Consider the following 27,595-nt stretch of genomic DNA (forward strand, 5'->3'; position numbering starts at 1 on the left):
GAGTCAGAGGCAGCGGATTGGCCTACTGGTTGGCGATGTCACAATGATCAGCAGGACTGGTTTTGAGGAGGCCTATTTCTTCGATTTTAAGACAAACTTTTGTCCCCATATAGAACATAGTTACATAACAACGCTCGCGTATTCGAATGCAACGTTGTGTCAAAATTTCAAAGCAATCGGTGAAGAACTTTCGGAGATATAACGTCTGTTTCGAACGGACATTTACATTTTTATTTATATAGATTAATACAGATGCAAAAAGTGTTAGCTTCACATGGGCAGATTTTAACGGTGTGCATTTGCCACTTGCGGGCGCTTCTCTGTAAGGGCAGAATTGCGGTTATAGCCGTGGCTGCGGCAGGGAGCGCTGCGAGAGCATTTGTTTTTACCGCGCGGGGGTGGCGTAGACCTGAGCACAGCTGCTTCGCCTCCTCAGGGAGGTGAGTTATTTCTCTCTCTCTCCCCCACCCCCCTCGCCATGTTATTCTCCCCTCTCCCTCCTCGTGGGCGGTTCCAGGTGAAATATGGTGGGTGGGGAAGAGAGTGAAGGGGAGCGACGGTAAGGGAAGGCGAGGGAAGGCACGAATGGCTCAGTCCTCTTCTTCACGCCGCGGAAGTAAAGCGGGGAGTTTATCACAGAGCAGCGGGAAGACCGACGCGCCTCTCTTTTCCCTTATCGGCAACGCACTCGGCTCTTCGCCGGCTGCTCTTCCGCCCGCCTTGGCCTACCCGACTCCCAAGACGACGCGAAGAGCCGACTGCCTTTAAAAGCAGCCGCCCTTCAGAGGGTGGCTTGTTTGTCTTCAAAGTTAGTGCCGTTCTTCGCTTCTTTCCCAAGGAGGGGCGGGAAGAGAGCTCAAGCCGGTGCGCGGAGAAACTCGGCGCCTGAGGCGACCAGCGCCGCCTTCTGCGCCTTTTCTCTCGCCTTGTGAGCGGCGCGGGGCAGAGGGAGGAGGGTGCCTCGACGGGGTTGGGTGAGAGGAGAAGAGAAGGAAAACTAAAAGTGTGTGAGTTCAAAATGGCGAGCGGAGAAAACACCCTCTTGCTCCCTGATTGCAGCGCGGAAAGGGGCGGCCTGAGGAGGTTTTTGAGTCATCTTTTTCTCCTGACGCTGCTGCAGCCAATTCCTCAAAGTCCTCGCTGTGAACCTCCCACTGAGGAGCGGCTGTCCCTCGCGTGGGGCGGGTGACAGAGAAGGCGCCACCCGCGTGGAGGAGGCAAAAAGCTGTTTTTCAGCTGCTCCGCTTTCTCTTCCTTTCTGCCTGTGCTTTTTATTCCTTCCGGATGGCTCCTTCTTACGAGGAAGCGTCGCCGCTGCCCGCTTCTTCCTCGCGGGATGGGACCCGGAGGCGCCTTCTCCCGCCCAGCCGCCGGGTCCGCCGACTGCTTCGCGTTCTCTCCGGTGCTTCGTTCAATGGAAGGGAATCGCCCTAACTGGAGCTGTCTGTCTTTTTCTCTCCCCGTCTCTCTCCTGCACGTAGCCGTGGAGGGACGCCGCGTGGAGGGGCATCGCGACCCTGGGCGAGGAGCCCACCGCTATCTCCGTTTGGTGAGAGGGAGTAAAATTCGGCATTGATCTGATCTAGAGGACCACTGCTGCCTAATGGAAGGAGACGACGTGGCGACGGGATTTTACTTCTGGCTAGGATAGTGGGCCCGTGAGTATCTTTTTTATTTAGTTCTTAAAACGCTGACATCCTCCTTTTCTCTTCCTGCCTAGCCCTTCCTCGTTTAAAGAAGCCTCCTCTCCAGATGTGTTGAACCCACAACATCTTCCCCGCTAGAACCCTAGCATAAAATCCTGTTCGAAGATAGCTATTGCTCTCATGGGGACTGTCCAAAAATATACTGTTGGCTGCTGTGGGAAACTGAATGCTGGACTACATAAGCTTTGGGTGTGATCCAGCACTTATGCATCTACAGTCATTAATATCTAGTCTTTTACTATATAAATAAATATATGCATACATATGAGAGATTAGCCTTTGCAATTCCGTTTGGGCTCTCTTGAGGTCTAACATGGCTATCCTTCTAAGTTCTTCTCAACTCTTTTCTCTGTTTGCAAAAATAAGTTGCCTTTGAAGTTCAGAGGCTTCCAGGGTGGGGGAAACATACTTTAGCAAAAAAAAAATCCTATCTTCTGTTGAGTTAACTCTTGGTATTACCCTGGTGAATTTGATTGTATTGTTCCTCACTGATGTGACCTTTGGACCATCTTTATGAGGCCTTATTTCTTGATAAAAGCATTTATGAATTGAAAGCAAGTGAATAGTAGTCTGACATAGCCTTTAGTTACAAAAAAAGGGCGTGTGTATGTTTTAAATTTTTTAATGTCAGCGTTATGTCTTGCTGTTACCTTCTAAAAGAGATTACTCTTATTTGGATCTTCATACTCCGTAACAAGCTCCTCTTGAGTGATTCTTCTCATTCTCATATGAACTAGATAAACTAGGTTATAGGAAAGAAATGGGCTACAGGAGGAGAGAAACTATTCGTCCTGTTCGAAGAGCTAAAGACAGATTTTTAGATTATAAATCTAATCTATATATATTTTTCTTATATTCAACCCAATCCTACGCATGCTTGTTTGGAAGTAAATACCACTGTGTTTAGTGGAGTTAACAACCAACATAGTGTGCATACAATTGCAGATGTGCAGCATGTTTACTTGGAAGTATGTCCTAGTGATTTCACTGGTACTTACTCCCTAGTGTGCATATGATTGCAGCTTTCAAAAGGCTGTATTCTTAGACCAGGGATAATCTAAAAAGTTGAAATGTCTTTCCTGAGGCTTAGTTATTGGAGGTAACAACTTTAGGGTAAAATACCCTACTATTTTTAGTCCCACCCCTTTTGCTTGTAGCTCTACCCACCACTGAAATGCGGGCCCCTGAGAGTTTTTGCAAAATAGAATTTGGCCCTTGGGCTGAAAGGTTCTGTTCCTTTGTCTTAGATCCATCTTCTCTATTTAATACATTATTAAGTGCCTGAACAGCTAGGTGCTATACAGTTATTTGTCTGAAATTGCTCTCTTGAGTTGAGGAATGTTACCTTTTATATAGACTAATATGAAGAATGTTTAGTGCTTGTTATCTGCTTTCCTGGATAAGAACTGTCCTGAAATTTACAAACTATTTAACAGTGTTTGAACGATCTTCGAACTTTGTGATTCCACTGTAGGCTTAAAAGAGGTGCATTGGAGAGCAAGTAATAGCAATCATGGCTTTACAGTTTAGGTTATTCATATATTTATGTCAACATTTCTAGAAGACTTTTTCCAAGGTGATTCACAACCTACATTTCAGAGTATAAAAACAATTTAATATTTATTTACAATATTTTTACTTTCATCCAAAAAAAAAGGCTTCCAGAGTAGCTTATGAAGGTTAGTAACAAGACAGTCCCTCCTTCAGGTTTACAGTCTAAAAGATACGATATAAAAGGGATTAGGAAGGATGAATAAAGCAAAATTCGGGCACAGTTTCAAACTCTTATAGGTGTTCTTCCTGGCAGGGGAAGAGTGAAACAAGCTCCCTGCAGCTGTTCCATCTCTGGCTTATGGACCAGATTGGATTCCCCCTTGCCATGATGCTCTTCCTGGGAGCCAGACTCCCGGCGCAAAACATAGTTCATTGGTAGATTTCTATAGGGAGATATGTAGTGCCCAGGCAGCATAAGTCTCAGTAGGTTGTGTGCAAGAAATTAGATTGTGAGCCTAACCTGTCCCTTTTTCTTTTATAGGACAGCTGACTGTGAGCTTGACCTTTAGGATGGCCAAGACAGAGGGCATGTCTACACCAGCCATTTATCCCAGGATCGTCCTGGGATCATCCCTCTGCACACAGAGGATTCTGGAAGCAGGCTGGGATGATCCCTCCATTTTCCTGGGATAAGCCTTAGGTGTGGAAAGGGCCCAGAGGGTGATATTAACTGTACTCCAAGTGCTTTGCTTCAGGACTTTACATTAAATGTGCTTCAACTGATTAACTGTACTTCAACTGTCACCATGGCTGTTTCTGCACCTAACTTTTTTCTCAGGATTGTCCCGGGATCATCCCTGTGCATGCAGATGATACACAGGGGATCTTGGGAGCAGGCAGGGACAATCCCTCCATTTTCCTGGGATAATCCTTAGGTGTAGAAAGGGCCCATGACTTTATTATTATTATTATTATTATTATTTATTTATATAGCACCATCAATGTACATGGTGCTGTACAGAGAAAAACAATAAAATAGTAAATAGCAAGACCCTGCCGCTTAGGCTTAGAGTAGAAGATGTTTGTTAGCATATGCCTTTTACCCCACCCCGCTAGAGCTGTGTGTATAAATAACATAGATAAGAAGTTGTATGAGGTGTTTACGCTCTATATCAGTGGTTCCCAAAGTGGGCGGTACTTCCCCCTTGGGGCGGTGGGATTGCATACGGGGTGTTAAGAGACAAGGGGGCAGCAGGGGGGTGCTCGAGGTGGTCTTTTCTGTACCAGGAGTTTTGGTTACAGAAGGAAATTTCTGATTGCTATCCTGCACTATGGAGAGTGGTTCAGAAGCTCCTGGTTGCATTTCCAACATCATATTTGGTGGAATGTGGTTTTAGTGTGGTCTGCCTACTTCTCTCCAGGCAAAGAAATCGACTCCAGATTACTAAACAGGGTGATTTAAGACTCATGTTAAGTGACTTTAAACTAGACATTGGGAAACTGGTATCATTTCATCAAGCCCATCCATCACATTAAGAATTCATAGAATAGTGAGGTACTCTACCCTAGTTACTAAATGTGATATCTAATATTCTTGCTAAATGACTATCAGACTTTGAAAAGATGATATCACTGGATCAAGTTCATCAATTATGTTTAATTGAATAAACTAAAAACATGTAATTGGATTTTGAATAAATATTCAATTAATTGTTACTGTTTTGAATTTTATTGTTATTATCTTCCTTCTGAATAATGATTTTTATAGTGTAGGGTAGGGGGCGCTGGGCATGAGTTTGTGGAACGAAGGGGGCGGTTACCTGAAAGTTTGGGAACCACTGCTCTATATGAAGGCATAAATAACATGTTGCATCTATTTATATTGGATTGGATAATCTGAGTGTATGTGTGCTGTGATTGGATATGTATTTTCATAATCTGAGTGTAATGATTGGTGCCTTTTTGTATCCACGTAATGATTGGTCCTTTCTAGGATCCACTACAAACCTATAAATTTGTGGGCCATTGTACCAAACACCAGTCTCACTTTGGGCTTGTCCTATGGTACAGACTCCTTGAAATTGCTCGCAATAAACTTTCATTACAGAGAAGGAGACGCTGTCTTGAGATTCCAAGAAGTCACAGACCTCAGAAGTAGTAATTGTGTCTTTGAGAGGTGTAGTTCCTGCTGTCCTTAAAGATGCAGTAGTGCAATCCTTCCTAAAGGAACCAACTTTAGACCTCAGAACTTGAACTATCATCTGGTCTCCAACTTGTCCTTTTTGAGTAAGTTGTTGGAGAGGGTTGTGGCCTCTTGGTTTCAGATGATTTTGGAGGAAACTGATTATCTAGATCTGTTGCAGACCAAGTTCTGTCTTTAGTTTGGACAGAAACAATTTTGGTTGCTCTGGTGGATGACCTCTTAGTGAATTCATACCATTAACCATGGTATTGGCCTGTCTTGACTATCTAGCCTATGCTTACAAAACACATTACTACAGTGGTTGTGGTTCTTCCTAGACGATTGGTTTCAGAAAGCAGTATTGCCTGATTTCTGTTCCATGGCCTTTGGCTTGTGGAGTGCTGCATGGTTCCATCTCCTCCCTAATAGTATCCAACAGATAAAATAACTTTTAATGTAAGTTCTATTCCATGTTGTATCAGCCATTCTTTATGGCCTCAAGGACCACCAACAGCGTGTTCTGGACCAATAACAAGATTTGTATTACCTACCCAGGTAGTCTGAGGTCTGCCAACTCTCTTACAAACAACTTGTAAGGCAGCAACATACCTGCTATTGTGAGTCAAAATTTACATCCTTAAAATTACATAGAAATTGTCCTAAAGCTGCATGTTGAAATTAAATTAAGAGCTCTTCCATGTATCTATATATTTTAACCTCCCCTACCCAACATTTCAAATTAGATCTGCTCTTTAAAAAATATACTACATGTATATATTGCCTTTTTGCCAAAGCACTCAATGTGGTTTATAGTTTTAAAATAATGGCTTACAGGAAAATGGTTTAATTACTGGTTTACATTAGTTTCCAGTGAGTCAAAGTCTAGGTTATTTGAGTCCCTTTGAAATGGAGATGTCGAGTTGGGGAGAGGACAATAGCCAATCAATAGTTGGAGGGGACAATAAACAATGGGTAAGTGATTAAGGAAATGATGTGATTTGAACTCCCATGGGATTGGCTTATTCTCTTTTTATTTATTTTTGTTTTTGTTAGTTTTAAACTAAAAGTTGAATTCTCAAATTGGAATGAGTTCTATTCCTAAACTTTAGTTTAAGAGCTGCCCTTTAGGACCTAAAACCTAAGCATTAAAATGTACCATAAGTATTTTTGTGAACCTGTCAGAGAGCTTTGGCTATTGGGAGGTATAGCAATGAAATAAATAAAATAAATTAAGTGTGCTTAGAAAAGATAGCAGCTGACTGCATAAGAGACAATAATAACATGATATACAGCAATATGGTTGCAATTATCACAGTGCGGAGAGAAATAGAAAACTAGACTGGCGTCTCATACATGAACGTTGGTGTTGTTAAATAAGAATTGGGACACAGCAGCTGCAAACTATTGTAGCGTTTGGCTATCATGATTACTGTATTTTATCTTGAGGCTTATGTAAAGGAGAACAGATAGACTGCTCTTGTTGCCCAAGGGAGTTCGTTCCCCTGGAGGACCGTGCTCAATTTGTCCTTCAGAGTAGAATCAGACTCTAGCAAGACACCAACAAGCTAATGCCCAGCAGGGTCTGGCCCAGAACAGTCTAAATGTATTTCCTTATATTAACATACAAACAAAGGAGATGAGTCACAATCATGTGAGGTTACACGAGTTTAAGTGCCACATCGCTGTTGCTGGGCAGAGTTTGCACTCAGCACTCAAAGTTTGCGCCCTGCCCGCTGTTTTTGCACTCCTTACTCTGGAACCGACAGTCCTTATATGGTCATTCTTTGCACTCAGAACTCAAGGCTATGCTCCCGGCCCACTACCTTAGGCTCGGCTGTGACACGTATACAGGGTCTTGTGATTAGCTGATTCAAGCAGGCATTTTGCAATATATCCAACGCTCTGGGCAGAGGACAAATGGGTGATGCAGTTGGCTTGATATTAATATGTAGAAATTCTAAAGGACAAAGAATGGAGGCCAAGGGAGGGGTGAAATGGAGGTCAGAAGGGTAGTTCTATTTTAGTATTATTATGCACCAAGTCTGAATGACAAAGAGTCCTGGCCGGAACACCTAGCAGGGAAAGGTCAGACAATGGTCAGCCATCTCCGAGGGCAAAGGAGGTGTGAAACAAAGGTAATGGGCCTTGGCACCAGAAAGGAGAGGGGAGGGCGAAAGGTATATAGTTGAGAACCCGCCCCAAAACTCCTGTTCTGGTGTTTGGAAAAGGATGTGGAAAGAACCATGACGGAAGGGGCAAGGCCTTACCTGCAAGTAGGTAGTGACAGTTAAGATTTTATTGTTTTATACATTACTGGGTTTTTATGCTATGTATGTTTTTCAAGTTACTTTTAATTATTCTTCCCATGTATTTACCCTACCCTTAGTCTTAATAAAGTCTTCTACTTCACAATCTGTGAGCCCTCTTTGTCTTGGGTCTCTGCTGCTGCTTCTTCTTCTTATTATTATTATTATTGTTGTTATTATTTGTATCCCGCCTTTTGCCCAATACTGGGCCTCAAATCCAGTGTTAACAGGTCACAGGAAAAATCTTGCTTTTAACATCACAGAACAAAAATGCTAGGCAGATGTTATAGTTATTGACTATGCTATTGAACTATCGCTTGCTTAAATAGAAGATATAGAATCTAAAATTAGAAATTGGGTGAGGACATGAGAATGGGTGGTGAAAATGGATAGTTTTTAAACTAATAAGATCATTTGTGACTATACATCTAGGGAGATGTTAAAGGCGAAAAGCCTAGGTCCTAGGTAACAAATCTGTTAGCACCGAAAATGTAACTACTCTCTAATGGGAATGTATTGCTTTTAAAAACCTTTAGTATTGACACTAAATTCTATCATCCAGTGCTGTGTGATAATATATATTCATGTTTTTACAAGATTGCCACTTGGGAAACAACATTGGCTTCTTAGACATATTATACATAATATATCCATAATCTGAGTTGATTTCATTTGGAAATGCATTTAATTATATGGGTATATTTTGAGTTTCTCTGGATTATAATTTGTTAATTGAAATTCTGTAGTACTTGTTTATAACCTTTTAGTTAATAGTTTGTGATATATAGTTTTTATGTGTCTGTATGCTTTTATATCTATGTATGGGTTTTTTTATGAAATGAGATGTGGTGTAATGTCTCTTTAAGATAAACTGTTTTTGAGCACAGCTGAAAAGTAACTAATCAAGGTTTGGGGGTTACCGATTCTAAGATGAACTTCCCCCCCCCATATAAACATCTCTAAAAACTGTGTGTGTCTTAGAATCGCAGTTTTTTTAAAAAAAAATTCCACGCTTTGCAGACGGCACCACACGTTTTATTTTTACGCGGAAACCCCGCCTCCAAGTATGACCGTTATCCCTCCACCCCGCTCTCGCTATTCCATTGTTGAATAAAGTGGCGCGCTTTGCAAGTGTGGAGCCACTGTTATTACATTATAGTGGAGCTCATTCCGCGACAGCTAGGAAGTTTTGGTTGTATCTTGAAACCACCTACTATGTAAAAAGTTGAGTTACTGTATTTCATTCATTTTGGTCCCATATTGCACATCAAAATGTTGTCAAAAAAATTGCACTACGAAGCTGCATTGAAACGAAAAGTTATTGTGTATGAAGAAGAACATGGCAATAGAGCTGCGAGTTGACACTTTGACATTAGTGAGGTAAATGTTCGTCATTGGAGAAATGATCGCAAGTCCATATTTTCATGCAAAGCAACAACCAAGTGCTTTACAGGGCCTAAGAAAGGAAGATTTCCACAAGTCGATGAAGCTGTGATACGTTTTGTAACGCAGACATGCGGATTGCCCATCACTCGACAAGCCATGCAATTGAAAGCCGTAGAAATCGCCAAGACCCTTGGAATAGAGGAAATATTTTTTAAAGGCAGTTGAGGCTGGTGTGACAGACTCATGCGTTGTAGCGGGTTATTGTTGAGATGCCTAACATCTATCTGTCAAAAAATCCCTGCAGACTTTCAACAGAAGCTGATTAACTTTCAGCAACACGTGATCAAATTAAAGAAAAAAAGAAAATATGAATTCAGTCAAATAGGAAATGCTGATGAAATGCTTCTTTGATATGCCTTGAAATTACACCGTCAATGCTAAAGGTGCTGAAGAAGTCAAGATTATAAGCACTGGCTATGAAAAGCAGCGTATCACTGGGTTGCTATCGCCGCTGATGGTGGAAAGTTGCCACCATATTTAATTGTAAATCGAAAAACCATACTGAAGAATGAAATTTTCCCCAAAGATGTTATTGTGCATGCACAGAAAAATGGATGGATGACGGCAGAGCTTATGGAAGACTGGTTAAGTGTTGTGTGGAATAGACGTCCTGGAAGTCTTCGTAACCCACCTAGCATGCTAGTACTTGATGCGTTTCGTGGACATTTGTCCGACCAAGTCAAAAATAAAATTGTGCAAAAATGTTGTGACTTGGTTGTGTTTCCTGGTGGCATGACTAGCCAATTGCAGCCACTCGACATTTCAGTCAACAAACCATTTAAGGATTACTTGAGAAAGGAATATGAATCCTGGCTGTTGACTGACAACCTTCCGCTGACACCTGGAAAAATTAAGAAAGCATCGGCATCAAAATTGGCAGAATGGGTATCAACAGCTTGGAAGCTAATCCCAAGTAGAATAGTGCAGCAGTCATTTAAAAAATGTTGCATCACCAACGCTCTAGATGGCTCAAGACGATATATGATGGAACAATAAAGATAAAGACGGCTCAGAAGAATCAGACTCTGATGAATCAGAATCTGATACTGATTCAGAAGGAAGAGATGAATAAAATACCTGTGGTGAAATTTTGTATTATTTTGTGTACATTGTTTACATTTAGTGTGTTTCCCTATTGTTGTTGTTAGTAAATTGAATTCTATTACCTATAAGAAAAATATTTGTTCAATATATTTTAGAGTTTTATTTTATTCTTAGAATTCATTCTTAGAAATTTCTTTCTAAGATATTCTAAGAAATTCTACTCATAAAAGATATTCTAAGAAATTTATTTTTTCTTAGAATTAAAGCTTTTTTTCTGTTGGTGGTACTGAAATTAGTGTGTGTCTTACAATCGATGGTGTCTTATAATCGAAGAAATACGGTAGTTAGATCCTAGTATGGAGAGTATGCTGGTACCTGTTTGGACTTGGATTTGGATTGAAGAAGTAAACTGTTTGTTTGCTATATGGGAGCCTTGATTATTTTGAACCTATCTCCACGAAACTCTTGAAGAGCCCAACATTATAATAACCCATGATCTGTAGAGTGGTTTATTTAACTTATCGTGGGTTATTGTATTGTGTGGCTGTCACTGTGGGTTATTTTGGCTAGCTATAGAGCTGTGTGTCAAGAACAGTCAAAACAGCTGCCTCTCCGGTCTTCAGTGGTTTACTGATTAGGAATATGTTAAAGGACCCAAACCAGCAGTGTAGAGAATCATAGAATAGCAGAGTTGGAAGGGGCCTACAAGGCCATTGAGACCAAACCCCTGCTCAATGCAGGAATCCACCCTAAAGCATCCCTGACAGATGGTTGTCCAGCTGCCTCTTGAATGCCTCTAGTGTGGTGCCCCTGGGATTTTTTGCTGCTTTCAGAGTTAGGGCACTGGGTTTTCATAGTGCATCAAATGTCTCCTTAGTAGAGGAGGCTGGCTATGAGGTTTAATCCCAATCCTGCAAACTGTTAGGCCTAGACAAGCATTACAGGCTTATCTTGACCAAGGTTAGTGTGCTCAATGTGCTTTAAGGCATGGTCTGTGAGGTAGCATGAATGTAAAAGCAATAGACAAGCTGAAGGCCTGAAAACACATCTGGTGGTTTCCGAGAAGCATAACCAACTTCAAAACAACATCTGTGTGCTGTAATAAGGAAGGAAACTGCCTCTCTGCTCTTAGCTGGCTTACTGATTAGGAATACGTTAAAGGGCCCAAGCCAGCTCTGTAGAGGAGGCTGGCTATGAGGTTTGATCCCAATCCTGCAACCCCCCAAGGTTTTCTAGGCATCTCCCCCTTTTTGATGCACTTAGGATTTCTGTTCCTCTGGAGTAAATGTGCAGGGGTTTGATGGTGGATTGGGTGCTTCCAGACTAGGAGAGCCTGTGTGTGGATTTTGGTCCCAGTCCTGCAAGCACGCATGGTTTTTTAGCCACTTCCCCCTTTTGGATCAGTTGCCTCCTGACTAGGAAAACCTGTGTGTGGAGTTTGATCCCGATCCTGCCACACACACCCCCAAGGTTTTGTAGCCATTTGCCCCTTTTTGGTGCACTTGGGATTTCCCCTTCTTGGTGAATTACTGTGCAGGGGTTTAATGGTGGATCGGGTGTGGGGAGGTTGTGTATGATGTTTTGTCTCGATGAAATACGGAGATGAAGCAGCACCACTGCTCAGGTGGGAAGACTGCAGCAGGATGTGGGGCGGGTTAGTCAAATTACACACAGTAGCTTAATAAGCTACTCACACTAGCTTCTTAGACTGCTCATGTAGTAGGGGAGCATGGGCTATTGAAAAATATGCTACTGTGAGTAGCTTGTTAACCCATCAAGGGCTATGGTGACATCCAAACGCAGCCCTTGAATGCGCCGATCAGACAAAACACTAAATCATAATTTAGCATTCTGAGACTAAGCCTTGGGCTTGCACACCCTTTCCTCCATTGCAGCCATGAGGCAGCTTCACTTCTATTTTATATTAATCATAGCTTGCTGTGTCATCCAAACCCAGATGGACAGTTGTTAATAATTGTTACTGGAAAAAAGCTGACTTCATAGCAAAGAGTTACTACAATTTAGGGTTTGAACAGCACATTGTTAATAATAGAAAATGAAAGCAAAACCTTTGAATTTCTTAATTGAAACTGTGCGAGGGAAGCCTGAGGCTTACCTAGGCACATTCTTGTAACAATAAACTATGATTAGCACAGGCAACTGGGTACCTTCCAATGATGATGGACTACAACTCTCATAATCCCTGACTATTTGCCATGTTGGCTGGAGTTGTAGTCCCAGGACTTCTGGAGGGCACCAGGTCACCTGCCCTAATTTAGCATTGCATATCAACATACCCATTGGCAATGTTCAGAAGACACCTTAAACCACGGCTTTAACCATGGTGAATAAAGCAAAAAACCTTATTCACCATGGTTAAAGCTGTGGTTTAAGGTGTCTTCTGAACACGGTCATTGTGCCTTTCCAACAGTATGTAACCACTTGTGCCATAAGTTGAAGTCCTTGAAAGATGGTAGTGGGATGCTTTTTACACAATAAAATAACTATAGCCTAGATATGAAGAGCCTAGCGAAGTTTTTGACTTATTTTCTTTGAGCAGTGGGCCCTGATGCCATACCCTCAGTTTCAAAAGTGTTTTGCAATGTGGCATGCTTGCGTGTATATATATATTCAAGGAACAATAGCCCCAATCTTTCCTGGGTATGTGGAACATGTTGTGCAGTTGTTTAGCTCCTTGAATAAGTACTTTAGTAATGTAAATAGATTTTATCAATTGAACTCCTTGTTGGCATTTCTAGTATTTCAATCTTAATTTTGTTTCAGCTACATTATTTTCGGTGTTAGTTCCAAGCTTTCACTGAGTGGCAAACTTAAATCTAGATTTAATGGAGGTTAATTTTGCCTGTACCATCTAGTAATGCAGCCTTCACTTTGCAAATGGATCACAAGGTTATAGGGGAATTTTAATTGAGATGTGTGAAATAAACAATGCTGACTTTTAACTGCTTCATTTATAATAGTTGTGGAACATTGTATGTTCGGGCATCATAGAGACAAGCATATGAAGTCTGGAGGAAAGACTTATAAACAAGAATTAGAAAAGGGTTTTAAAGTTCTAAGTCTTAGTACCAGTCCTCTAGGGGATCAGACTTTTAGGATTTTTTTCATAATATATCCAGAGCTAGGCCCATAAGCCATTTGATAGCTGAAAAAAATTCAGGAACATTTGAGTCATGGTTCTTATATTCTATAAACCTACCCCTAAATTTTAATTGCATTTTACTTCAATGACTTGTTCCTTCTAAATGTCCTGTGACTTGGTCCAGCTGTCTGGTTCCATTTAAGGGATGAAGTGACTCATAAAAGGTTATAGTAGGACAGGATTCTGGTTTGGAAATCCTGGAGAAAGACATGGACAAAGGAGAAGAAAGCATTTTTCTATTACAAAAATAAGAAACTAGCACCCTTTTTGCAGTAAACAAGTAACGGCCAAAGGGAGGGAGCTTTCCAAAGGAGAAGTGGGAAAAGGATGATCTTGGAAGTGATGTGAGCCAATATATTCGAAAGTTTTAGAGCATGGCTGTGTTCAGATGTCACGATAGCCCATGATAGGTTAATAAGCACCGCACAGTAGCTTGTTTTTGAAATAGTTCACGATCCCACGCCACTGGCTAATAAGCTGCTATGTGGAATGTGACTCTCCGCCCGTCCCCTGTCCTACTGCCATCCTACTGCCTGAGCAGAAGTGCTGTTTCACCTCTAAAGCATTGGAAATTTGCAGTCAGACGGCATCCGATTCAACAACAAAATCCTGTGCGACTACTCACCAAAGAATGAAAATCCCAGGGGCACCAAAAAGAGGGAGTTGGCTATAAAACCCTGGATTTGCAGGGTTGGAACAACACTTCATATGCAGCTTCTCCTAATAGGGAGGCACCTGATCCAACATCAAAACCCTGCACAATTATCCCAGACAAGTGAATATTTTGAGTGCACCAAAAAGGGGGAGGTGGCTATAAAACCTTGAGGCTTTGCAGGATTGGGACAGCATTTCAAACACAGCATCTCATAATCGGGAGCAAACTCGGAGTTTCCATTAATCAGAGAACTGTCCTGATGAACAGAGTGATGGCAGTGATCTGAATTGCTGTTGCCGCATGACTCTGTAGACAAGTAAAACAACTGTTGGAGGAACTAGAAGACTGTTCTCCCTGATTTGGGATTGTTCAGTTCAAAGAATCTCAAGACCGCGTCTCCTTCTCTGTAATGAAAGTTAATTACGAGCAATTGCAAGGAGTCTGCACTCAAGGACGAGCCCGAAGTAAGACTAAATTTGGTACAACATCACAAACATTTATAGACATCTCATATTGATGTAAATACTACAGCCAGCTTATCTATGTTACACACATGGCTATGGGCTATGGGAACACAGGATGTACATATTACCGGATGTTACGTGTTGGAGGAAATAATTTCTTATCTTTGTTATGCATTGCTCTAGCAGGGTGGAGGTACAGGATGTAAGCATGAAAAACATCTAAATTAATCATTATGTTTGACAGTTAGGGTACAGTTATTATCCCTCTCAGTTTTGGCCAAAAGGTCAAGCTTCACATTCTACTCAGCTGTCCTAGATCTGAACAAGATAGAGGTAGCCAGGTTCAGGCTCACATTCTGATTTCTTCCACCCAACCAACAGTGACCGCCAGACAACATGATAACCCACAATAGGTTCAATAACTCACTCTGTAGAGTGTGGCTTATTAGAGTGGGTTGTTTTGGCCAAAAAAGCCATCATGGGTTTAAAAAAATCCCACCCGGTGACACAACAATATTTCTAAAAAATGCATTTAGCCTAAAAAGGTTGTTTTAGTAATTAATGTAAAATGACAGTAATTTCATTACACTTCTTCAAAAGAACCTCACTTTTGGGTCAAACAGGAGGTGTCAGACTCTCTTGTTCCAGGCAACCTATGTCCTTTTCCTCATGATTCTCCCCCCACCCCCAATATGCTTATAGAAATCTTGTTTTCTCTCCTTTATTCCCCAGCCCCTCAAGTCCAGTTTTCTCATGTGATCTTTTCTTTTGAGATGACAAAAGCATTGAGGCAAATCAGGCTTGTATTGAGGCATATCAGGCTTAACCAAAAGTAGTGTAATAACTTCTGTGTGGATATCTAGTATTCTCTTTCTGTATAGCAATTCTACAAATGTGTGTGGAAAAGTGCATTGTGCTCTGGGAACCATATATTCTTTCTTGTTGATTTTTTTTAGAAAACCTTACCATGTGATACTGATGACACTGAAGATTAAACAAGCTTGGATAAAATTTAAATTAACAAATTGTAAGTATTGTTTTGCTGTTTTAATTTAGTTAGTTTCTGTATGCTGCAAAGGAACTAATGGAATATATGTATCTTAACATGTTATATAGCAATGCTATATTGTTGGCTTGTTTAGTAATTAACTAGAATTCCGTTTAAACCACAACAATATGCCAAGAATTTGTTTTATTCCTTCTCTTGTCCTGGTCATGCGGGAGGAGGGCATATGTGCAACAGTCCTAAGCTTCATGCAGGATTGTAAGCCTATGCGGCAGGGTCTTGCTATTTACTGTGTTATCTGTACAGCACCATGTACATCGATGGTGCTATATAAATAAATAATAATAAATAATAATGGTTCTGTGTAGCTTAGTGTTATGTGTGTATATTCCCATAGGCTAGCTCTGTGTAATACATTAAGAGAGCAATGTATCTGGCAGAGCATCCAAAGAATCATAGCATTGCTTGGAAACCCCCCTCCAATGTTGGAGACAACATTCTAGCCTCGGAAAAGGGAGTTGGAGATTTGCATTGCCACCCTCTGGTAGCCAGCATGGAAAGAACTGCTCCAGCTGCCTTCTGAGGTTGGAAAAGCAACCTCGGAGGAGAAGGGGAACATGGGTGGGAGGACGTTGTTGCACCATGTCCTGCTTTTGGGTTCCTGGTCGACAGCTGGTTGGACACTGTGTGAACAAAGTGCTGGATTAGATGGACTCTTGGTCTGAACCAGCGTGACTTTTCTTATGTTCTTAGGAGGAAGAGGAGGAAAGGGGGGGTGTTCCAGTGGGCGGGGAGGGATGGAGAGCAGAGAGGGCAGGATATGAGATAGTTTGAGCCTCCAGCCTCTTTTGCTCCCCTTCCTAAGTCTAATGAAAATCACCAAAGACAGGAGGGGGAGGCAAGGATCATGTCTGCTGTTCCTCCCATCCTGCTGGCTTTAGCCTGACAGGGCATAAGAATCTTGAAAGCCTCCAAGTTTGGAGGCTTCCAAGCAACTTGCTTATAGCTGTTGGCATATATATCTCCTTAAAATCTGTTAATACTGTATGGGCCAGAATGATAGCAGAATTCTTCAAAATCTCCTCATTTATACAGCTAATAAAGCAGCAATTTCATTCTTGGGGGGGGAAATAAATTCCTGCACAACTGAAATTATGTTGGTATAAACATCTTTCTTTTTCCCTCCACATTTAGATTCCTGAAAATATCATCGCAATGGATTGGAACATAAGACCACCCCCCACCTCCAGCTTTCAGACTACGACCTTTCAGATCCAAGGACCATATCCATCACAACAATTTACTGCTGCAGGTTCCTTTTCTCAAGCAAATGCATCCACACAGAATTCTTGTACTTATCTTGGAAATAACCAAGCCATAAACTTTCAGTCTAGTACAAACAACATTGGTACAAATAAAATGCCATTTCAAACTGTGGAAGCCTCCAAAAACACACAGACTGTTTCCCCTAAAACATCAGTATCTAATAATGGCTCTGTTCCAACTCAGCATGTACTCAGTGTACCTCCAGCTTCACTTTCCAGTATGGTGGTCCAGATGGCCCCAGGCGTGCCTCAGAATTCAAGTTTGACAAGGAATATGCATGTTTCTCGATCTGTAGTGTTACAAGGTAATATTGTAAATCCTATGGAAAATATACCTCAAACAGTAAATCCATATATTGCTATGAACAGTTACAGTAATAACCCCCCACAGAATTGTTCTAATTCTACAAGAACCAAAATATATCAGCAGGCTAACAAAAATAATTTATCTCCCAAAAGGCTGCGAACACTGATGCCCTACTATTATGTGAATGGGCCTGCTACCTCCCAGGCAGGTGCTACAGTGCCTCTTAAGTCGGCATCAGGTCATTACTTGAATTCTCAGCAGAGTTTTTCATGCTTTGTTTTCCCCTTAGGGAACAATATTCAGAACCAAATAAATGGTCCAAATTCAAGCCTAGCAGCAGCTATGCAATCACAGAACTATGCCTCTGAACATGTAAATACTTCACAGTACACTATCCCTACTCCTAATGACTCGAGAAATGCAACCGAAATCTTCCCTCAAGTTACTAATACAAACTGTCCACCACCATATTCAGTGCATCCTGTACAAGCAAACCATGGTCATTTTGTATTACCACAGCCAGTTGCAAATATATCTAATGAAAATGTTCAAATCTATCAAAGTACTGTGTCAGATCAAACTAGTAATTCATACTTTGCTCAGCATGGCCAGAAACCTCAACCTGTACAAATTGCTAGAGAAAGCAATGAAGTAGGCAGCTCTGTATATAGTGTAAGTGGACAAAGGGCTGAAAATCAGCTTTCTAATGAGTCAGCGAAGTCTTCTGTTGAAGTTGGAGAGAGCCTGGTTAACAGTGAACAAGTAGCTAGAACAGTTCTTCCTGATGAAGCTTCAACACCCCAGTCAAATAGAACTTTGGAACAAGAAAAAATTCTGGATAATAGCTCAGGAACTCATCCTGAGAACCCCCTCAAGGCTAAACCTAAAATAACAAGGGAGAGTCTACAACTGGATTTACAAAAACTGCGTAAAGTGAGATCTGCGTTCTTAAAACTTGAAGCACACTACGCCATGAAACATAAACTATATCTATCTGAAGTACTGAACAAGAAGACCTCTGATGTTTCCATTCACAATCCCAATCCTAACCCCACACCACCTTCTTGCAATACTAATCAAAACCAGCCTTTACCACTGCCACATGCCAATCAAGTTCCTTCATATGATGCCATTCCAAATCAATCATTTTCATCTGTTCCCTCTGGTTCTAGTCAGAACAAAGGTGTTCCCTTATTACCACAGATGACTGATCATCACTTATTACCAATTCTAAGAAGTATGCTTCAAGGTACTGTTGATGAAAATATGTTATCTAACACTTTCTTTGAAAAAGGAAACAGACAGCAAAACAGACATTTGGATGTTCAAGAGAATTCATCAAGCACGCCTTTGGTTTCCAGTGGTGGTATATCTCAAAACCATGTGAATAATATTGACAGAATGTCTAGGCAGAATCCCAAAGCCTCTACAATTGATCCGACCCAAGAATCTTTGTCACGCATAAAAAATGATCAAGGCTTTCAACAAACTTTTAGTTCTGCTAATAATCAATTGGAGAAGAATTCACCTGCATCTGGGGAATACTTGTTTCATCACTTTAGATTGAACAAGGACACAATCAAACGTTCCAATAAAATAGTGACTAACAATCTTCCAAGTTCAGTTCAAAACCCACCTGCCTCGCATGGATCTTTCTTTTCCGTGAAAAAAGCATTAAATGTTGGAATGAACCACTCTGCATTGATTCAGCAGAGTGACAATTCTTGTCTTCAAAAATCTGAGAATCATGTTACTACTGGAGGCAGTGAAAGTGTTTCGGATAAAACAGGTTATATTCTTTCTAAAACAGCTTCTATTCTTTCTAAAACAGCCATAGCTGTTAAAGAAGCAGGCACAGTTCAGAAGACCCCACTTACTGGAAACTCTTGTAAAGTGGAAAGAACTTGTTCTTTGGAGGAGTTGGAAACAAGTCTTGCTTTATGGGGGAAGTGCCTCCCAGCGTCTCTAAATGGACAGTTAAGTGAAAGTACAAAATCAACTGTGAGTTTGTCCTCAGATGATGGAGTAGATAGCAAAAAAGCACAGCAGACTTTGGAAAACATCCCCAATCTCTTATCTCAAAATGACCAAAATAAAGTTACAATTGGATCAAATGAAACAACCCAGTCTTATGCTCCTTCATCTCTTGGAAAAAACGTTGATGCAGTAAGTTCCAATTTGTTAAAGGGTTCTGAACCTCAAGTAGCTATTGTTACACCCTTAAGACTGGCAAAAGAGAGTACTCAAGATGAAGTACAGAAAAATAGTCCATCTTTGAAAATAACTTATCCAATTATTGAAGAAGGCAGTGTACATAGTTTAGGAGAAATTAATTCCACTGTACCAGATACTGATAAAGGGGCTGATGAAACTGTTTGTTCGCCATCAGAGTCCTCTAAATACTGTAAAGATTTAGATAAACACCAGAAAGCAGCCAAATCCATGGAAGAAAATGGAATACTGAAAGCTGAAAGTGAGACAAACTACTCTTATAACCTAAATCAGGGAAAAGGTAGTCGCTCTTCTTTAGAATTAAAAGAGCTTAAATCCCAGCTCAGTTCAGAAGGCAATTTCCCACCTGACTTCTCAAGTCCAGTTATTCAAAAAGGTGTAAATTTTCAAACTGATCCAGATATGCTAGAACCAGGAGGTACAGCTGAAGTTATACATAATGACACTGAGTTTCAGATATCCAGTGTGTGCACTCTTGTACAAGGTGATGCATTTTATAATTCACAAATAGCTAGTATCTTCAGTACTAGTCCTTTGACATCTAGTCTGGAAAATGGCACGTCTTCAGAAAAACATCTGCAACATAATAAACAGCCTGATATTTTGAGAAGTGAATCTTGTAATCACAGTTCAGACTTAATCAATGACAACCAGGAGATATCTGCGGAGAAAGACCTAAACAATTCCAGTGCTGCAGATAGCACATGCACTATTAAAAAAGAGAGTGCCCTAGAGCACATACCAACTGAAGAGAATCCAGAGACTGAAAGCAATTTTGAAACTCCTGTTACATTACTGGATGATCAGCTGACTGAACTTTCAAAAGAATTTCCTTTTGGAATTGGTGATTTGAACGCATTGAAAGAATTGGAAAGTCAAGATTCTATTGCTAAACCGACTGAAAGGGAAGATAAACGAAATACTAAAACCTGTGGAAAAAATCCTGATTCTAGTGATGCAGGAGACCAACTTAAAATAATAATACTAAATCCTCAGCAAATGAAAGAAGTGTTTCCTGAGCATGATCAACGACCCCCTAACAAACCAGAAAATCATGAAGACAACCAGCTCATAACAGATTCATTAGATAACTTGACAAGAGAGTTCATAAGCCATATTAAAATTGAACAGGCCACAGATGTTGACAGAAACATCCCAGCAGAAACACCTGTAAAAAAAAGAACTAATGAATACTGTTGCTTAGATGGCTGGTTAGCTTTATCTTATCCAGTGGAGCCTTGTTCATGTATGCCGGCTAAAGAAGACACTTCCAAGCAGAAAGTAGATCTGTGTTCAGAATCTCAAACTATGTTTAAAGACAGACCAGAACCCTGCAACAATTTTAAAGCTAACTGTGTACTCAATAGTCAACTACAAATGCCTACATTACATCCATTTAGCAATAATTCTTCAGGAGACGAAAGCACAAAAAAATTCAATAAAAACAAAGAAACTAACCTTCAAGTAAATAAAAATAAACCATCTAAAGTTGATAAAGAAGCTGTTCCACTTCCATTCTTGGAAAAACAAGACTCTAGGAAAGCTGAAAGAACTAATGAGGTGATTAAAGAATTGCCATCCCATGGAGGTTCTATAATTTTGAAGACAGAACCAGTGGAAATTATTGAAATACATGACCATGCACATACAAGAGAGTATTTCTCCACAGATCAAACACATTGTCCTTCAAGCACAGAAGATTTAAAAATGGTGGTTGCGAGAAATCTTGACAAGATGGAATCCTCTAACAAACTGGGAACTCCAAGACTTGTAAAGTCAAAGACAGATGCTCTTCGACACAGAAGAATAGAAATCAAACACAATACAAACTGTGAAAGATATAAAATTAAACGGGACTCTAGTGAAACGCACATGATTAAGGGACCCACTTCAAGAAAGTATTTTAAGAAACAAAAGACAATGGGAAGGAAACTTAAAACCTTGGGAATCCAGCATAGTGATGCCACAAACGCTTCAAACATAAGCAGTGTTGGTTTAGTTTCTGGAAGGTATGAGAACTCTCCGCATACCTCTGCTTTGCATTCACAAGGGCATTTAAATGGGAAGAAATGGGGGGAAATCAAAGACTTGGAGAAAAAATATGCATACAGAAAACGAGAGCATAATGAATCGACTTGTTCTGAGCGTACCCAACTCAACTCTGAGCATACCCAACTCAACTCTGAGCGTACCCAACACAGTATTAAAAGGATAAATCTAGAGAAATATGCCTATTCAAAAGAGAGGAAAAATGCATGGAAACCGAGAACTTATTTAGATAATAACAAAACACTTACACCACAAAAACAAAGGCGACATCCTAATATATCTAAAACTTTCTCTCCAGGCAAGGAGGCTGTATTGGATGCTCATAACAGAGACAAGTGGTCAGAAAGATCTCTTTCTGATAAAAAAGCATGTTTTAATAGAAAAACAAATAAACTGTCAATTTCTCTTCAAAGGGAACAAAAGAAAAACTATTTGAATAGAGTTGCATTCAAACGGACTGCGCAAAAAACCATATGTCTGACAAGCATAGACTCATCACATTCCAAATCAGTTTGGCATGTGAAATCAAGTAGTGTTTCTGGATTGCCTGAAGACCAAAAAAAGAGCAACACACTTTCCCAGCAACCTAATGCAGAGAAACCACAAATGCTTGAATTCAAAATGTGCCCAGAGATACTATTTAGAAATTCAGACTCTGAAGAACAAATTTTGGATACAAAGGAGCTTCCTGAAAAAAACAGAACCCCTATCACAGGTACAGTATATATTTTTAATAGGTCAAGCTAACCTGTAACATTAATGTCTGGTTAAATATATGAGGACAGAATTTGCAGATGCAGAGGAGTATTGGTTGCAGTACAAATTATTTGAAGTTGTTACATTAAAAAAAATACTTTGTGTGCATGTTGGTGAACAAAGTTATATAAAGAAATTGATTTTTCACACTATTCCTAAGCATTGCCTAGGAGGTAAACCACTAAAGGTAATGTTAGTAGCACTAAGGTGATTTAAATGAATATGACTTGAGTGATCTATTTAGCCCACAGTCTAGTGAGACTGGAATACATTCCTTTAAAGTCCAGTGTGATTAATACGGATTTATAAAAAAATCTGGATTCTGAATGTCAGTCAAATACAAATATTGGGAGTCAGGTGTTTCTTGGTTGACTTACCCATGTCTGCATCCCATTTCTCTCCAAAAGAGCACAGTGCAATACATGGGGATTATCCCATTTTTGTATTGTCATCACAGCTTTGTGAGGCAGGTTAGGCAGAGAGACAGGCCCCAGATCACCAAAGAGAATTTCATGGCCCAGTAATAGTTTGATCCCAAGTCTCCCTGTTCCAAGCTCATCCTATCCATTTGTAACACACTAACTCTCCTTTTTTATTATTTTATTCTATTTATCACATTTTTATTTTCTCTTTATTCCAAGGAGGTCAAGGCGGCATAGATAGTAAAATTAACTCCCAGTGTCAGTTTATGTTAAACTGTATAGCTTCCCAGATTCTGCCAAAACCAGGTTCTGGAATCTGTTGTGGATTCCTGTGCATTTGTCCTGAAAAGTGTTGTGTCTAGAACTGGATACAGAATTCGCCATGGGGTCTGACCAATGCAGAATAGCGTGTTTCCCATGATTTTGAAATTATACTTCTAGCAATGCAATGTAAAATTGGATTTGCCTTTTTTGCAGCCACATCACACTGCTGACTCATATTCAGCTTGTGATAGACTGCAACCCAAATATCCTTTTTACACATACTATTACCAAGCCAGGTATCCCCTGTCTTATTCAAGTGCATTTTATTTTTTTTCCTAAGTGAAGAACTTTGCAGTTGTCTCTGCTAAATTGTATTCTGTTATTTTCTGCTCAGTATTCTAAAGTATCAAGTTCATTTTGAATTTTTTTCCTGTTTTCTAAGGTATTAGCTGTCCCACCCAATGATGTGTTCTCTGCAAATTTGATACGCATTCTCCCTACCTCTTCTTCCATGTTACTAATAAAAATTATAGAAGAGTCCAGGACTCAAGACCAAGCCTTGTGGCGCCCCATTCAATGCCTCCATCCATTCTGATGAGGAACCATTGTTAAGCACTCTTTGAGTATGGTTCTCTGGCTAGCTGTAGATCCCATCAAGCTGACATTTAACTTGCTTGCTGATCAGGATATCATGGGGCTCTTCGTCAAATATCTTGCTGAAGTCAAAATATATTATGTTTCCAGTATTTCTATTATTTAAGGAAAAACGAAATAAGATTAGTCTGTCAGGACTTGTTTTTGACAAATCCATGCTGGCTTCCAGTGATCACTGCATTCATGTCAAGCTGCTTACAGATTGAGCGCCTTATTATTTTGCTTGTTATTATTTCTCTGTGTATTAGCAAGCAAAATGTGTAGTGTTGTTTAAAGATGCTGATGCTCAAGCTTTAGAGAGTTTACAAACAAACGGGTTGTAGTTATGAAACAGGAATGACTGCATATTTTGTGTATACCTAATACATGTGTGGCTTTGGTTCATCAGACTATATAGAAGGTATAGTGATATAGGTAGCCGTGGCCCAAGCATATTAGACTGAATTTCATTGACAACTGACTGCTACTATGGTCACTTGTAATTCTTACTTACAGCTGTCAAAAGTAAAAGAGAAGACTGGTTAAATTACATGCCTGAAAAAAGAAGAAAAACAGAGGAAACTGAAGGCCAAGGTAACTTTGTTTTCCACGTTACAGAAGGCTTGATTTGGGAGGGTTGGAGGATAACTTGGAACTGATTTAGCAGATTGAGTTCAGGCTGCTGAATTATGAGTTGCCCTCTCCCCCACCCCCACCCACCCCAACTTGTATTTGTGCTTTTTGTACCTCATATACTTACAGATTGGTATGTTTTGAAATAATGGTATGTTTTGAAATAAGTATATCAATGAGAGCAATCCTATGGTCCCTGGGAAACATCTGGGGGGCAATAGGATAGTTGGGATTCTTGGAACTGAGGTCGGAGACAGCACTGCAAACTCAGATCCAAGAGTTAAGGCTTTGTGCCACCTCCCCGTCATAGCCAGTGCAGAGAGAACCACAAAGTGATGTCAGATGGAGGGTAAAGGGAGCATTCCCATGGACGAGGAGGGGACTGGGAAGGCCAGCTTACGAAGAAGCCTCTGGCCTCACCAGGCTTCTTCCCTCCCTCTCGTTGATGCTTCAGCTAGATGGGCGAAAATGTCCGTCTAGCTGAAATACAGACTGGGAGGAACATGCAGGCAAAGATCGCCTCTTCTGTTCCTGCTCTGCATTGGTTGGCCGTAAGTCTTTGAGTAAGTCCATTCTGATAACATTTTGGTATGTTACCAGTTCTACTTTTGCAATGTCTGTGTGTTTTGTTTTTGATGGCTTAGGGTGCAGTCCTATGTGGATAGTTGGCACCTTCCAAACTAGGACGCTGCTGAGTATCCAATGCAGGGTGGGAGGTGAGTGGTGGCTGAAGAGTGCTCCAGCTGCCCTACACTTCTGCTCAACAGGTGATTCGCCCGTTTAGCTACAGCACCTCGGAGGGGGAGGGAAGGAGACTGAGGCAGCCATAGAAAATGGTGTAATGCAGCCACCCCCAGTCTTCTCTCCTTCCCTGGGAACCCATTCTTTCCCCCACCTCCATACTTTGTTTTTCATGTGTGGAGAGGTAGCCTTCACAGTTCTTTCTGCACTGGCTACAAGGGGGAAGGGAATAGGGTGGGGTGCATGGTTTTCTGCCTCTTAGCACAAAGTGTTGTCTTTGGGCTCAGAGCCAGGAAACCAAGCAGTCCTGTGCCTTAGGATTGCTCTCTAAATAAGTTTTTACTTTTGTATGGCTTTGTCTTTGGTGGGTTTTTTTTGCATGTTTTTAGTCTTCCTGCAGCTGTACATTTTGATACTTGTTTTTTCCTTGTCAAACCTTGAATGCTTTTTTGCAGAAAGGAAGCACATTTTTTAAAAATAAATTTAGATATTTGTAGCATTTGTTCCAGGCAACCCTATGGTTTTAGTTGCTTAAAGGGATCCTGGTGTTAACAGCTTAGACTATTCACTTGATTGTATAATGTACTGAAATATAAGGAATCATCTTGTTGTTCTTAAGCTGGCTTCCAGTGATCAAGCAAATGGGAGCAGCATGTAGCAAAGTTCATGCCTCATACAAGTAAGAAATGTGCTGTGCCTGGGACAGAGATAAGGAAAGTCCAAGGAACAACTCTCTCTAGTTCTAGTTATGTTATGTATATCATTATTTAATGAGTGACGCTGCAATTCTATACAGTGTTAAATGGGTTTAGGGCTGCAGTCTCACTGGAAAAACTTGAATGATTTAAATCAATGCTTTCAAATCATATAAGAACTCCAAATTAAACCAGTGGAATGGTGTTGTCATTATTCTTGCAGTTGATTATGACATTCCACTTGATACTGCAATAAAATTATTGGATGGAAATGACGCTTTACATAAACCTGTGAAGGATTCCACATTTCAGACCTACCGGAAATTGCATCTGGAAAAAAGAAGTCGAAGCCTGGATAGCAGTCCCTTAAACTAGATGCCCGTTAGCATGAGCGATCTCGTGGGCAAGTTTGTGAATGATACATGATTTGACTGTGTTTATATTAATATTCTGATGGCTTTAGTGATACAATAAAACTTGACTGACAGATCTGGACACTGTAGAAAATATTGAATATCCTGTTCGTGTGTGGTCTGTGTTTTGTTAAGGAAAACATTCAAAATTTGTTTCCCTACATCTATTTAAATTATTTTGTAAATTCTTCAGCGCTTGAATGTGTCACAGTTTCAACTGATACATTTCTGTGGGTGTTTTTTTTTAATTCCAACATCTGATGTAATTTATCAGGATAATACTGCTGCCAGTCCAAAAAGAAGCCAAGGTCTCTGGCCTGTCTTTTTACCTAGGCATTTTTAAGGGATAGAATGGTATTTTTTTTAACTTTGGGGGGAATAGTCGAAACATGAACAAAGCTGGTAAGCCTTCTACTAAACTATATATGCTGCTATCCAGTTTAGCTGGATCATTACAAACTTATTAGAAAGTCACCTTTTATTTTATATGTAATTTCAGTTATTTGGGAGATGCCTTGTGTGAGTTTTTTTATGCTTAAAAGAAGCAAAGGCTATTGTTTAATATTACTACTCTCGTTGAAATGTCTATGCATTTAACCCAGTTTGCATTCTGACCAAAACTTTAGTGAGGGTCAAGATTTCATTTGGATTCATCAGCCACTTATCTTAACTAGGCAAATCCTGTGTAAGCTATATTAGCTAAATGTTTCCAGGTGCATGCCCTTAAAAATGATGTAATGTTGAATATTCATTTTAAGTGCCTTTTATATTGTTTTGTATTTTTGTTGATATTTTGTAGCGTTCTGGGATTTATAGATTTTTTTTGTTAATGAAATTAAAAGCACATTTATTTTGAAAATGGTGTGTTTGGTATACTAGTAAAACTTGCTTGAATTTTTAAATCGAATGGCTAAGATTATCCATGACCTGAGACTTGATCCAGATTTTCTTTAAAGCAGAAAGACATGAATACTTCTATAAGATACCCACCCCCAAATCCCACCAATATTTTCTCCATCTGTTGCAGCAGAACTTTTCCTTTCTTCAGATCCAATTCATGATGATAAATGAATTTGGAATCTTATATTACTTTTAAGTGGGGTAGACAGCATTACTAATGGAATTGTTTCAGAATTTTGTATTAAAAATGATGCATATCCCTGATTTGGCTCTTGGCAAATTTATGCACACACTGATTTGGGAGGAAGGAGGAATAAAAAGAACAGATATGAAGCAAGGGGGAGCTGGATGTTTTATGCTTACAGAAAGATTAGACAGGACATGGCAAAGATGTCATGCATAAGCAGCCTATCAGACCAAAGACTTGCATTAATTTAGAGACTATGGCACAAGACATGGGTATTTTACTACTGCACTTAACAGTTTCTTGTAGCGTTTCCTTTGTCCTTCTCTAAACGAGGTGCTTAAGGAGATTCAGCTATGCAAATTACAGTCCTGAGATTTTTCTGCAGCCATCTACTAAGACTGGCTTCTGTATTGCTGCACCAGGGAGATAAGTTGTATATAGAACAAAAGGGCTGCTCAGATGACCTTTAACCAGCTGATCTAGTTAAAGATCAGGATTCATTCATGTTTTCTAACAAGGCTCTGCATTAACTGGTCTTGAGAAAACCTTCTCTAAGAGATAACCGTCACAAT

General features: G+C 40.3%; 1 protein-coding gene across 1 annotated transcript; it reads left to right on the forward strand.

The window, feature by feature from the left end:
- The first annotated feature begins 708 nt into the window (after positions 1-708).
- Positions 709-26,795, forward strand: RESF1 (retroelement silencing factor 1). Its single transcript, XM_063134954.1, has 6 exons — positions 709-808; positions 1,482-1,658; positions 15,417-15,487; positions 16,661-22,094; positions 23,971-24,048; positions 25,747-26,795. The coding sequence occupies exons 4-6, from the start codon at positions 16,682-16,684 to the stop codon at positions 25,896-25,898; spliced, it is 5,643 nt and encodes a 1,880-aa protein (XP_062991024.1). The 5' UTR covers positions 709-808; positions 1,482-1,658; positions 15,417-15,487; positions 16,661-16,681; the 3' UTR covers positions 25,899-26,795.
- Positions 26,796-27,595: the final 800 nt, after the last annotated feature.

This window comes from Elgaria multicarinata, chromosome 9 (assembly GCF_023053635.1).
Source record: "Elgaria multicarinata webbii isolate HBS135686 ecotype San Diego chromosome 9, rElgMul1.1.pri, whole genome shotgun sequence".
Classification (NCBI taxonomy): Eukaryota; Metazoa; Chordata; class Lepidosauria; order Squamata; family Anguidae; genus Elgaria; species Elgaria multicarinata.